The sequence below is a fragment of the Amia ocellicauda genome, chromosome 1 (assembly GCF_036373705.1).
Source record: "Amia ocellicauda isolate fAmiCal2 chromosome 1, fAmiCal2.hap1, whole genome shotgun sequence".
NCBI lineage: Eukaryota > Metazoa > Chordata > Actinopteri > Amiiformes > Amiidae > Amia > Amia ocellicauda.
Genome location: NC_089850.1, coordinates 28,209,934 through 28,223,283, shown reverse-complemented (window position 1 = coordinate 28,223,283; position 13,350 = coordinate 28,209,934). Strand labels below are relative to the sequence as shown.

General features: G+C 39.9%; 1 protein-coding gene across 7 annotated transcripts in view; it reads right to left on the bottom strand.

Moving 5' to 3' along the window:
• The window catches only part of utrn (utrophin), a 218,384-nt gene that overhangs the window by 132,617 nt on the left and 72,417 nt on the right, over positions 1-13,350 (bottom strand). For all 7 annotated transcript variants that reach the window (XM_066700727.1, XM_066700779.1, XM_066700771.1 and 4 more), the window contains 7 exons: positions 12,957-13,058; positions 11,930-12,044; positions 11,036-11,244; positions 8,512-8,629; positions 7,934-8,139; positions 7,048-7,202; positions 5,165-5,354 (listed from right to left, as the gene is read on the bottom strand). In XM_066700727.1, the coding sequence (XP_066556824.1) occupies positions 5,165-5,354; positions 7,048-7,202; positions 7,934-8,139; positions 8,512-8,629; positions 11,036-11,244; positions 11,930-12,044; positions 12,957-13,058 (1,095 nt within the window). The remainder of the gene's footprint in view (positions 1-5,164; positions 5,355-7,047; positions 7,203-7,933; positions 8,140-8,511; positions 8,630-11,035; positions 11,245-11,929; positions 12,045-12,956; positions 13,059-13,350) is intronic.

The following is a 13,350-nucleotide window of genomic DNA, read 5'->3' as shown; positions in this document are numbered from 1 at the left end:
GGCACATGGCTATGAGCCAAACCCATTCTTGTGCTGCTAAATATAAGGATAGCTATCGGAAGAGCGCATCCATCTGCGTTAGTCTGCAATGATCCGTCACAGCGGGCTCCGAGGCTGCCCGGGAGTGTTAAATGAATGAAGGATGACTGCAGACCCGACGTCTCAACAGCCCCAGCTACAGGCTGCTGCACAGTGTGTTTCAGGTGTACACAGAGGATCGACACCTACTTTGAATAATCAGCATGGCTGGAGTGCGTTCAGCTCCGGAAACTCACGCGTTAGATATGCTTCTAAGAACCTAACAAAGACACAAAGCTGGATACTGAAGCGTGTGCGGATTTAACCTGGAGAAAACACATCCACAGAGAGATTAGCCACACAAAGAAACCCTGAAGGACCACAGCTGCTGCTACTCTATTCACGCTTGTGAAAACTGCTCGTCCAAAAGGCACTGCAAACCCCCTGCTCTGTCATTGCGAGCTACAGATAACACGGAAGTTTGTTCTGCATAAATAGGGAGTTCCTTAGAGACAATGACTGTATCCAGTGTTTTCTTACCTCACGAATGAAGAGTCAGACAGAAGAACATCTGTTCTCACAAAAAGAGCCAACTCTACTGTTATTATTTTGAGGCTATTGCAAGATTCAGTAAATCTTTTATATATTTATTTTCAGGATTACTTCTCAGTACAGATTCAGTGCACAATAAATGCTATTAAAATATACGTTCTGAAAAAAAACATTACTGTTTTTTCCCCCAACAGAAATACTTATATCATATACACATCATTTAGTTTTTAATGATATATATATATATATATATATATATATATATATATATATATATACACATACAAATATATATCAGAAGTAAAAACGTACATTAAATTGCAAACCACTTCAAAGTCCAAAATCGGAATAAAACTGGATTAGAGCCCAGTGCAAAAAAGGAAAAGAGGGGGGGGAAAAAAAAAAAAAAAAAAAAAAAAAAGACATTGGAAGAGAAGCTCGGACTAACTCTTGTGCATTTGGGACACTCATCCTGCTCTCCTGCAAAGTCTGCCCAGGCTGCCACAAAGTAATTTAAAGAGTTGGCTGTCAGCACAGGCACACTCACCTTGCATAGCTTCTGATACCGTGGAGACGAAATCGCCATCCTCTGCAGGCGATGCAAGAAGACCACAACTTTTTGCAGGGATGTCCTCACCACAGCCATCATTTTAAGTTTGCCACACTTCTGGAGGTTCCTCGGAATTTGCATTATAAACGAAGAGCCGCGCTCATTTCCTCATGGTCACTGGGTGACGAGGTGCTCGCTTCTCTGAGCATGCTCCTCTGTGCCAGCCCTGGAGGCGTCTAGGAGAGACGGGGCTGCCAAGCTCAGTGTCCCACAGCCTGGGTCAGAGGTCAACACCCCGAGAGAGCGAGCAACAACGTCCCAAGTGCTGCGAGCACAGAGAGGTGCTGCTGGAGTGGAGAGCGAGGCGCCAAGTTGAGCTGCCGAGAGATAAGCTGCTGTTCCTACTACTACACAAGTGTGTGCTCGACAGCGGGGGAAGGTTATTAATTGAAACATGAAGGCTGCAGAAACAAAGGAGTGGTCCCCTGGGAAACTGACTTCAGCGCATCACCAGAGTGCATCCCTGGCAGCTGGTCTTTATATTAAAAGACGGGATGACATTTATCCTCCTGCTGGAAAAGGATGGTGTGCGAGTGTCTCTCTCCGTCTCTCCTGGACCTAATGCAGCTCTGACACAGTTACAGAGTGCGAGTGAATGTGTGCTATAAATCTGAGGCAGAGAGAGAGGGGTCTCCGCTCTCATTGCTCCGGCTACTCACTGAGAAACACTTAATCATTCACACGCAGCATCGCCAGCATTGGAAGAATGTCCCAAATGACAAGAGGATTATTCTATTTCATTACTCGGATGACCTATAAAAATGGAACACGACAGCCAAATCATTATAAGCTGAGAGACACATTCTAGTAATATGTAAAATTCCTGTTCGATCAGGTTTTTTCTTCTTTTTTAGGATTCATTGGTAGGTATAAAATAATTAATATGGATCAGAGGTGAAGTATATAATTATCCGTTTTCTATTTTTACTACTAATTTGAAATATATATTATCATCTCATTCATGCATTATTATTAGTCCTGCATTAGTGTTGCTGTGCTGATGACACAATAGTTCCTCATAACAGTTATATAAATGTTGGATGACCTTAAAACTGCTACAGAATGAAACTCACATTTAGAAGGATTTTTTTTTCCAGTTGAGCAAATGTTATTATTGAACAAAAACTTTTCATATAATCTGAAACTGTAAATGTTTAGATTTAGGTCTAATTATAATATTTGTATGCACATATGCCTGCTTTTCCTTCATGTGCCATTCTAACACATTACAATAAAATCAACATAAGTGCCTAACAAAACATTTGATTATTACTTGATGATACCTAATTTATATTATTTAATTGAATTGCCTACATTGATAAGATTATTGTATTGAGTGACATTTGTGTGTGATATTGATTAATCAAGGTACAAGGGTGAGGCTCACGTGTTTACAAGATATTTTTTTTTTAGTTTGGATCATTTAAAAACTTCACAATTGTTCCAGTGAGAGGGGAGAAAAAAGTTGCCTTGTTTATTTGTTTGTTTAGGCTGCAAAATGGTGCAAATAGTTGTTCGCAAATTTCAATTAAAATGTTTACAGAAAGTGAGGATTCATTTAAGTTTTTCCAACCTTATGTAGTTTACAGGACTTCATCTTCATTAGTGAACTAATAGACCTCATAATATAAATCAAATTACAGTTCTTATCATAATAAAAAAGGTTTGCTTTTTCACCTCCTTTCATTACTCCTATATCCTTTTAGCACTAAGTGCGGATTATCAATCAAAAGTCAAAAGTCCAGTGAGTTGGCTAATGTTTTTATGGGTTTGTACATGTGCTATATAACTGAATGTCATGCAAACAAGTATCCCTTGTGAAATAATACACTAGACCTCCAAGCAAAAGAACAAAAAACTGTGACAACTCAGACACTCACAATAATTACCACAAACACACTTAATGTTACCAGTAATGTAAAGCAGCAAGTAGGCACATTGAAACAATTTCACAACTTAAAACAAAGACAGTATTTCATTTCAGATTGCATGCATTGTTCTCACAGACACTCAGGCCTATATCTAAGTATAGCACATCATACCATACATTGTGTAATACACTACCATTTCAAGGACTATTTTCATAACATATGCAGCTTTTAATCGAAAAAAGGGTTATACTACTGGAAGTCAGGTGTAAGCTTCTGCAAGTTTGGTTCATAAGAGAAAACCTGTACTTCAGCATGAAAAAGTGCTTTTTTTAATCATGAGTTATAACAAAGAAGCTCTTTAAAGCAGATAAAACAATGTAGGTTGCAGATACAACCCTGATTCTTTGAAATAAAGGAAATATTGTTGAAGTGAAAAAACTTCACATTGCATTTTGCATTAAGGACATTTTAGTAACACCAATGAAACGGCTCGCCCCTTGATGCTTACTGACTAGAGAGAGTCTTGCATGTGTCCTGTTCAATGCATCACACCAACAGTAAAAATCTTAAAAATAACAATTCACTGTCAATTCCCCGTCATGTCTGGGTAACAGGTGTTTCAATTCAGAAGGTGAAGTATCCAGATAGCAGGTTTTCACACAGTGAGAACCTTAAATGCAGCTTTTGTTTTGTTATAGAGAGTATTTCAATGCTGAACACTCAGACTGGCTCTGGAGTGTAGTTGGACTCTGGCAGATTTATTGAAAATGCAATGGCCTCTTCTCACTGATCGATAAAAGCCAGTCAAAGCCAAACACATAAACTTAACGTCTGTTAGCCTTTTAATACCTTCTTTCTGTGCAGAAGTTATGTAGTACAAAAATGCAAATGTTGAGTAAAATAACTCCTCAGGAACACAGTAAAACGTCAAATTCAATACCAAGAAAGAAAAGCAGTGCATCAATAGAACAAGAATATAATAACACTGGTTGTTTAGTGGAAAATAGATGTAATCAATACATCTCCAAAAGGCACAATAAATCACAAAGGCTCAACCTCAAATGTATTTACATGTACAGGAGCAGGAGAATTTCTGAGGGGCCTGGCCAGAGATTCAGTGGGTATGGGTAGCTCGAAGGCTGATCATGCAAGTGCAGAGATCTGTCCTTTTAGGAATTTTGCTTCAACTGACATGACTCATTATGCAAGATTTCCATCTCCATAGAAACCATTGTCATTTGGCAATCCCTAATGAGAAGACTTAGTTAAATATTTAAACTATACGCAATGACAAGAGACAACAGCGGTGGCACTTCATGAAAAGATGGCCTTGGGTTTCACAAGGAGAATTCTCCCACCTTTAACTTATTCAGCATAAAAACTTATACTGTATTCTGCACAAAATCACCCAGTAAGGACATAGTTTTGAATACTAGAAGCAATCAAGCAAACTTAAAGGTCACACATTCATTTGAGTTAAAACTTAATTTACCCAAGAAAAAAATTATATATATATATATACACACAATATACAATATACTCATGTTTGACTCTTAATTGAATTTTCTGTGTTCGCTCTTTCACAAATGACCATATACATTCACATTGGAAAATAATAAATTTACAATCAAACCTGTAAAAGATTGTTGCAGCTTCCTTTAACTTCACAAATCAATCCCCTTTGAAGAGCATTCAACCTGTAGTCCAGCAAGGGTCATCTGTGGAGCTTACCTGACACTGCTTTTATGTCAGAATAGGTCTGACATATACAATTTAAGGATCACTGAAATTCCCTTTTTTCTGCCTGAACGGATATGAGGAGATAACCACTGAGACCACGTACGCCATGTAGCCCAGTGTGCACCTACACACGCTGGGCTACAGCTACACTTCCTAGTGAAGTTCTCTAAAATGTATATATAGCCATGAAATAGTAACACAAATAAACAAATAATCAATGTACCATATTAAGAGCTTTCTTATATTCTTGGTGTTACCTTGTTTTTTCTTTAAATTTTAGATTTTCCTCACGCTTGCAAAACTCCTGTGCTCCTGTGGACTCACTTTAGGTGGCCAAATGGGCTTCCACAGATATTTGCGTTGCGCCTCTTACCTCCAGCTGACCCCTGAGCTCCTTGATGCGGGTGGTGTCCTGGGAGAGCTCCTCCCTCTGCGATGCATCCTCCAGCACATTGGCCGTGGTCTCGGCCTCCTGTTGCCACTTGAGAAAGACCTCCAGCTTCTTCAGAGAGCCCTGCAGGGACTTCAGCTCCGAGTCCAGAGAGCTCTCCCTGTCACTCGCTCTGAGAGGGAACGAGCACAACTCAAACAACAACTTCCTGCTCCTTCTTCACCCTCACTAAATCCTCAAACTAAAGTGGTACATTCAAAGTGCAGAGTAATTGTGCAAAAAAAAAAAAGGGGGTGTAAATGTTCTGGCAAATTTTTATTAGCTTTTAAGTGATTTAATGAAACAACATTCTCCTGAAGTTCAGATTGTGCACACGTGAACACCGGCACTTACACACTGCTAAGTAACACTTCTAAATTAAAGCAGTATAACTAAGTACTTCAATCTGATAACTCTGATAAATCTGCTAAAGTTGTACAGTTCAGAATGGCAGAAATAAAACCAGGCCTCTAACAGAGTTCCAAGGACATTCAATACAGAAAGGAATTGTTGTGTGTGTGTGTGGGGGGGGGGGGGGTGTTAATGGCCTACATAAGCTGAATGGTATAAAGTGACAAATACATATTTTAAATTTGAAACAAAGCTGCAGTGGATTAACACACTGTACTGCAATATAACTCATAAAGATGTGGCATGCATTTAGCTTCTAAAATGAAATCACGCTTTTGAAGTGATTTTAGGATGGCACACACCTACACAACTAGCCCACTGAGTCACTGTGAAGTGTGTCCATTGCCCAACAGTCAGAAGCATTGCTTTGCCTCTCCCTGGCAAACCAGGAGTTGCATTCTGATTCACATTACTCCTACATTGCACGGCATCAAGTACGATCCTTTGCTGCCAGGTTTTTGTACAAGTATTGACCTAATGCTTTAGACCTTCTCTGTCTCCATCAATTGAGAATGCTAATGAACTGCATTATGAGGCTGTACACTTCCACAGGATACTGCCAAGTTTGCAGTGGGCCTTGATTTTGGATGCTTATTATGGTTTGATAAATCCTGCCCTAGGGCCAGCTACCTTTGGCAGGTACTATCATTCACTTTACACTGCATATAATTCAATGACACCATAGTGTGTTCCAAATGCTTATTCTCGGGCACTAGACATCACCTGATACCTGAGTTTTTTAAACAATCTTCTTCTGTTTAAAGCTTCACAATTATGGGTTTCCTGATATTCATATGATCCTGCTAGTTCAGACACTGGTTCTAGGCTTTAAATGATATTAATGAATTTGTTTGTTTGTTTGTTTGTTTATAGTTTTCAGGAAACTTTAATTTTAATACTCAACTTCATAAAACGGTAATAAGCTGTGCTGCAAATGCAGCGTAGTTACAGATATTTCAATATCCAGCTGCACAGGAATGAACATTGTTGCATATCCAAAAAGAGAATAATAAAATGTCTGTGAAAAGTAATAGTGCGGCAGCCTGTCAGACAGTTTCATATTGCTTCATTATCGTGCAGTATTGTCAGGCTAGTCTGAAGTTATTCTTAAGGAATTAAGCATTTATTTCTAAATTAGAACCTACAAGAATAGATGTCATATTTGGATAAAACTATTATCAACTTGGGCACCACAAACCTAAGACAGTACAAAGAGCTGATAAAAAAGCACTGTTTTAGTCAGGAAGAGGCCCAGATCATAGTAAAAGAAAGAAATGGTGCGAAACTAGTGCGCTCTGGTTTCATCCTGTGTGTGTGTAGGACACAGGATCCAAACATATTGTAGTGGATTTATATTCTGAAAGAGACGCGTGTAAAATAATAATGTTTTCTGTGGGATAGTGTAGCTCATCTACCTCTTATAGATGGAGTTCCAAGCTGCGTTGTGTTTGTCTGTGATCTCCTTCACCTTCCTGGTGTCATCAGAGGCATAATCGCGGAGCAACTTGCCAGACAGGTCATTGAAAGCAGCCACTGTGATCTGATCTCTCTTCAAGTCTTGTAAAAACACCTGTGGAAGCATGTTTACGTCCTCCCATTAAGTCTATCGGCATTTGAAAAAGTAAAAGTTTACACATTGATGCCCCCATCTCTCTTCTCTCTTTCATCCGAGTCCTTTCTTGCTTCATAGGAGTACTATTACATCATTACTAGCAATAGAAGTGGTAGCAATAGTGGAAATAGAAATGGAACAAATCGTAGAAAGAGTGGAATGATTATAATTATTCCTGGTAATAGATATTAAAGTGTGGTCGTTATTAAATCCACCATCTAATAACAAGTAACATAGAAGAACATCTCAAACATTTTCTGGCAGATCATGAGATTACAGATGAGTCAGCCTGCCCTTGCCCTGCTTTCTGTGTGGTGCAGGCACCCTCTGCTGATCAACCCTGGTATTTTCTATACAAGTGTCACCGGTGATTAAGCCATCTGCAGTTTTTTGGAAAATTTGTGAAAAAAATTTCACACTCATTCTTTAGAGAATAAAGACATTTTTAAATGTTTTTTTCCATGACGCCTAAAGGGAAATGTAGTTACACAGGTATTACATTTCCCTAAATGAAAAAAAGGTTCTGACATTGCAAAACCTTTAAAAAACTGATTATATGTACTATACTGGTTTACAAAAAAAGTATACATATTTTCAGTTTCAAGTATTGTGCAATAGCTACTGCTCAGTGCAAATGCAAGGACTGCCTGGGTAGGTGGTCTGTGGTGTTTACTGTGGGCTGCACTGACCTTATTATCATTGAGCTGTTTGATCAAGGGCTCCCCAGAGGGCTGCAGCAGGTTGTGCCAGCGAGTTTCGTTCTGTCCAATCAGAGCCTTCACTTCCCTCCTCTGCTCCTCCCATTGGTTGCTATCAGTGGTCATTTCCTCCAGCTGCTGCAGCCGGGCCTCCACGCCGTGCTGAGTGCTGTCCCACTGGCTGCGCACCCTCTCCACTGCGGAGAGATGGATGGCTTAGTCACTATGCCACTGCCTGGCACACCTGCCTGGGACTCCCCCACACGCCAGGATGAACACACGCACCCCTACTTCCTGTCCCTATTGGCAGCAGCATATTTTACACACACTAACACCTACTGCACTCACTTATATTAACTGCTTGTGGGGACCAGCATCTTTGACTGAGGATATGTTTTCATTTGCATTTTCAGTGCTCTAGACTGCCTTGTAGGACTAAAATGTTCTCTTATGGAAATCATATATTGATATGTGCATAATGAACCGTGATACAAAACCAATGTAGGTTTCTGATAGAAAACCTGAATGAAGCACAATAAAAGTACAATTTGAGATGATATTCCTCTTACATTTCTCGGTGATGGCTGTTCGCACATCCAGATTGGATGTCTTATTCTTTATGTTCTGAGCAAGAGTGAAGATATCCTCGAGCTGAGGGTGTCTCTGCTCCAGATCAGTCTTTGTCACCTACAAAGAACATCAGGTACACATTTCATACAGGAAAGAAAGAGAATGAGGAAAGAAAACTGTAACAAAGAACATTTCTCCAAAAACTTCTTGTAGTCTACAAAACTAAAAGGTGATGTACATCACCATCACCATATATTGATCCACTGCTGAATGAAGGCCTCACCAAGATGATGCAACTTGCTTCGATTTACATCTTCTATTTTCCATGTCATGCTGCTAAGTTTATGATTTCATCTTCCCATCTTCTATAAGGTCTCTTCTAGGTCTTTTTTCATCTCTTGGTATCCATTCAAGAGCTTCCTTTGTGCATCTTTGATCCATTCGTCCAGCACCTTGCCATGTTAACATTTTCACTCTTTCAATTATGTCACATATTTTGGTTTGTTCTCGGGTACATTCATTTCATTTTCTATCTCTTCTTGTGATTTCAAGTACACATCTTTCTTTGTGATATCCGCAGTTTCTGTATCATGTTTGCTTCACACCCATAAGTGAGCACCAGTAGAATGCATTGATCGAATACTTTCCTCTTCAGGCAAATATACAGTGAGGGAAAAAAGTATTTGATCCCCTGCTGATTTTGTACGTTTGCCCACTGACAAAGAAATGATCAGTCTATAATTTTAATGATAGGTGTATTTTAACAGTAAGAGACAGAATAACAACAAAAATATCCAGAAAAACGCATTTCAAAAAAGTTATAAATTGATTTGCATGTTAATGAGGGAAATAAGTATTTGACCCCTTCGACTTAGTACTTGGTGGCAAAACCCTTGTTGGCAATCACAGAGGTCAGACGTTTCTTGTAGTTGGCCACCAGGTTTGCACACATCTCAGGAGGGATTTTGTCCCACTCCTCTTTGCAGATCCTCTCCAAGTCATTAAGGTTTCGAGGCTGACGTTTGGCAACTCGAACCTTCAGCTCCCTCCACAGATTTTCTATGGGATTCAGGTCTGGAGACTGGCTAGGCCACTCCAGGACCTTAATGTGCTTCTTCTTGAGCCACTCCTTTGTTGCCTTGGCTGTGTGTTTTGGGTCATGCTGGAATACCCATCCACGACTCATTTTCAATGCCCTTGGCTGAGGGAAGGAGGTTCTCACCCAAGATTTGACGGTACATGGCCCCCGTCCATCGTCCCTTTGATGCGGTGCAGTTGTCCTGTCCCCTTAGCAGAAAAACACCCGCAAAGCATAATGTTTCCACCTCCATGTTTGACGGTGGGGATGGTGTTCTTGGGGTCATTCCTCCTCCTCCAAACACGGCGAGTTGAGTTGATGCCAAAGAGCTCGATTTTGGTCTCATCTGACCCAACACTTTCACCCAGTTCTCCTCTGAATCATTCAGATGTTCATTGGCAAACTTCAGACGGGCCTGTACATGTGCTTTCTTGAGCTGGGGGACCTTGCGGGCGCTGCAGGATTTCAGTCCTTCACGGCGTAGTGTGTTACCAATTGTTTTCTTGGTGACTATGGTCCCAGCTGCCTTGAGATCATTAACAAGATCCTCCCGTGTAGTTCTGGGCTGATTCCTCACCGTTCTCATGATCATTGAAACTCCACGAGGTGAGATCTTGCATGAAGCCCCAGACCGAGGGAGACTGACAGTTATTTTGTGTTTCTTCCATTTGCGAATAATCGCACCAACTGTTGTCACCTTCTCACCAAGCTGCTTGGCGATGGTCTTGTAGCCCATTCCAGCCTTGTGTAGGTCTACAATCTTGTCCCTGACATCCTTGGACAGCTCTTTGGTCTTGGCCATGGTGGAGAGTTTGGAATCTGATTGATTGATTGCTTCTGTGGACAGGTGTCTTTTATACAGGTAACGAGCTGAGATTAGGAACACTCCCTTTAAGAGAGAGCTCCTAATCTCAGCTCGTTACCTGTATAAAAGACACCTGGGAGCCAGAAATCTTGCTGATTGATAGGGGATCAAATACTTATTTCCCTCATTAACATGCAAATCAATTAATAACTTATTTGAAATGTGTTTTTCTGGATTTTTCTGTTGTTATTCTGTCTCTCACTGTTAAAATACACCTACCATTAAAATTATAGACTGATCATTTCTTTGTCAGTGGGCAAACGTACAAAATCAGCAGGGGATCAAATACTTTTTTCCCTCACTGTATATATATACACACACTCTACTCACAATGACCTTTAATTTCCCATTTGTTTACTGGAGAAATTAAAAAACTCTTATCTCTTCTATATTACAGTGCCGTTAAAAAACAGTGCAAAATTACTACTGAACAATGTATAAATACCAATAATGCTTCATAGAATTAAAGCAATATAAATACCTTTCTAAGTGAAAACACTTACGAAGTTTTAATGAAGGAAATCACTTATTTTCTATGTATACGGATAATGTGTTGCCTTGCAGCAACTGCAGGAGTTACCTTGAGGCGGCCAATGGTGGTTCTGATCTCCTCCACATCTCCGACCGTTACAATGTTTGACTTCAGCATCTGGTCGATGAGAACAAGCCAGTCAGCGAGTTCGGTGGCCGTCTCGTTCAGGTCCTTAGGCGCTACCAACTCAGGGCTGCGTGGTGTGAGGTGGGTCGGGTCTGAAGTCATCAGACTGGCCATCTGGACAGCGGACGGCACTGAAATTTTATATTAAACAATCACAATCACAACAATCCATTAAAAACCATTTGCTACACAAAACTAATTATTAATAGGATACAGTAAAATCTTTCTTTCCATAAGACTGGGATGTAAGAAAAGACCAGTATATGATGATCAAATGTAAAAAAATCTGCACTGCTTCCCATTGTGTATAAAATCTTAGCATCTCCTTAATGATTTAGAAAAATAATGCATTTATTTATTTTATAGCGAATGTTCAGCATTTAAATGCCACTGTTTCAAATGAGTCGTGATTAAAAGCCAGGAGAGGTTTGGGGAAAACAGAATTTTGCCTTCATACCACTATTAAACATTCAGTGTTATCAGAGTTTCCCTTTTGTATAAATCATTACCATAATATTCATCCTCATATGCTTGATATTTGGCAACAGATGGTGGCGGGGGGAGATATAACTGCATTTCGGAACAGCGAATCAGACAATTTAGGGGATTTGGTTTCTGTAACACTGTGAAATGTTCAAATGTAAAAAACAAATAATGTAATTTCCCCCTGCTAACATTACCATATCTAAATGTCTGGAAAATTGTAATTGCTATAGAGAAACATTCAGTGTGCATTTTCAATTGATGCTGCAGGGCTGACTGTAGATATCCGAGCCCTCCCTGAACTGTCTCTCTAGTAGTCAAGTACTCCTTTACCAGTGACTTTCTGTTGTGCGACCTGCTGAGACCAGCTGCCAACAGGCCGTTGAGCCACCTCCTTCACAGTGAAGTCGAGAGCCTTCCAATCAGCAGCCAACTGCTCCACTTTGCTCTGTACACAGGGAGAGCAGGCATTTACACACGATTACATTAGCGCCATACAAAGGCTGGCAGAAAGCATGCTGGGCAGACAACCCTATTGCAGCTACAAAGGCCCGAGAAATTACTGAAGTCTGCACACTGGCTGTGTGCTCTACTACAAATATAATTAAGAAACATTTATAGCAGGAAACTTGTGCATTTTTTAATAATGAAGTGACACTCCTCATGTCTCATGCAATCAATTCTCTGCAAGGGGAGAAATATTACACAAACTGTTCCCTTGAGATTCATGTTGCATATTTTATTTGAGATGTTAGAACAAAGCTCAGTCAGTAGGCAATGGCTTGTTCTCCATCATTAACCCTTATAAGCCCAGTATGACAAACATGTCATAAAAATGTAACAGGCTTGATAAAGGTATATTACCAGGCCTCTTAATGTGACATGTGACACTGGGATGCCCAGGGTTAATTAAGACTGCTATATTTGTCAGGCTTCTTGGCATTTTAACAAAGACAATTAAAATGAGTTGTTGGCGTTCATGAAGCAGCAAAAGAGGAAATGTATGGTGTCGATATAATTTAGAAAAAATCATAGATTCTCAGCATTTTTTCCTGTTTGAGTCTTTAAAAAAGGTCATAATGCATTGTTAGGATGGAAGTGTGTGGAAGTGGGATAACTGCCTTTTGCATTTGGTACAGGATGATGCCCTTTACCCTCTGAACCCCTCTGCCTTATTATTTAACAAATAACACTCCATGGTACATCACAGCCAAAGCTTAATGGGGTGTGTGGCAGCTGTACAACCTATACAATTATATACCGTCAGTGTTCAAATATCACAAGCGGTCTGCTGAAAATACATAATTCATAGTGAAGATGGAATAGGGAAGACTACACATACAGCCTTATAAACGTCTACCTTTTCCTGTGGTAGTAGCTGCTGCCTCTTCTGAAGCTCAATGGATTTGGCAAGAAGCTCTTCCAGCTCTCTTTTGCGATCCTTCATTGTGGTCTCCAAAACCTACAAAAAAAATTAGCAAAAAAGGTTGGTATTTTTTGCATTAGCATTTCATTTGAAACAGAAACGCTTTTGTTTTTGATAGCGTCTAAAAAGCACAATGATTTGGACTGTATTGTTAAGGCCACGATACACTATGAAATTTCCAAGAAATCCGATTTCATGAAATCTGAATGCAGCCCAGGATTTCCTCGAAATGTCACTGTGAAATGGCAAGAAATCTGATTTCATGCGATTTCATGTGATTTCATCTGATTTCAAGCAATAGTGCAGAGTCCTGTTTTCATGAAATCGC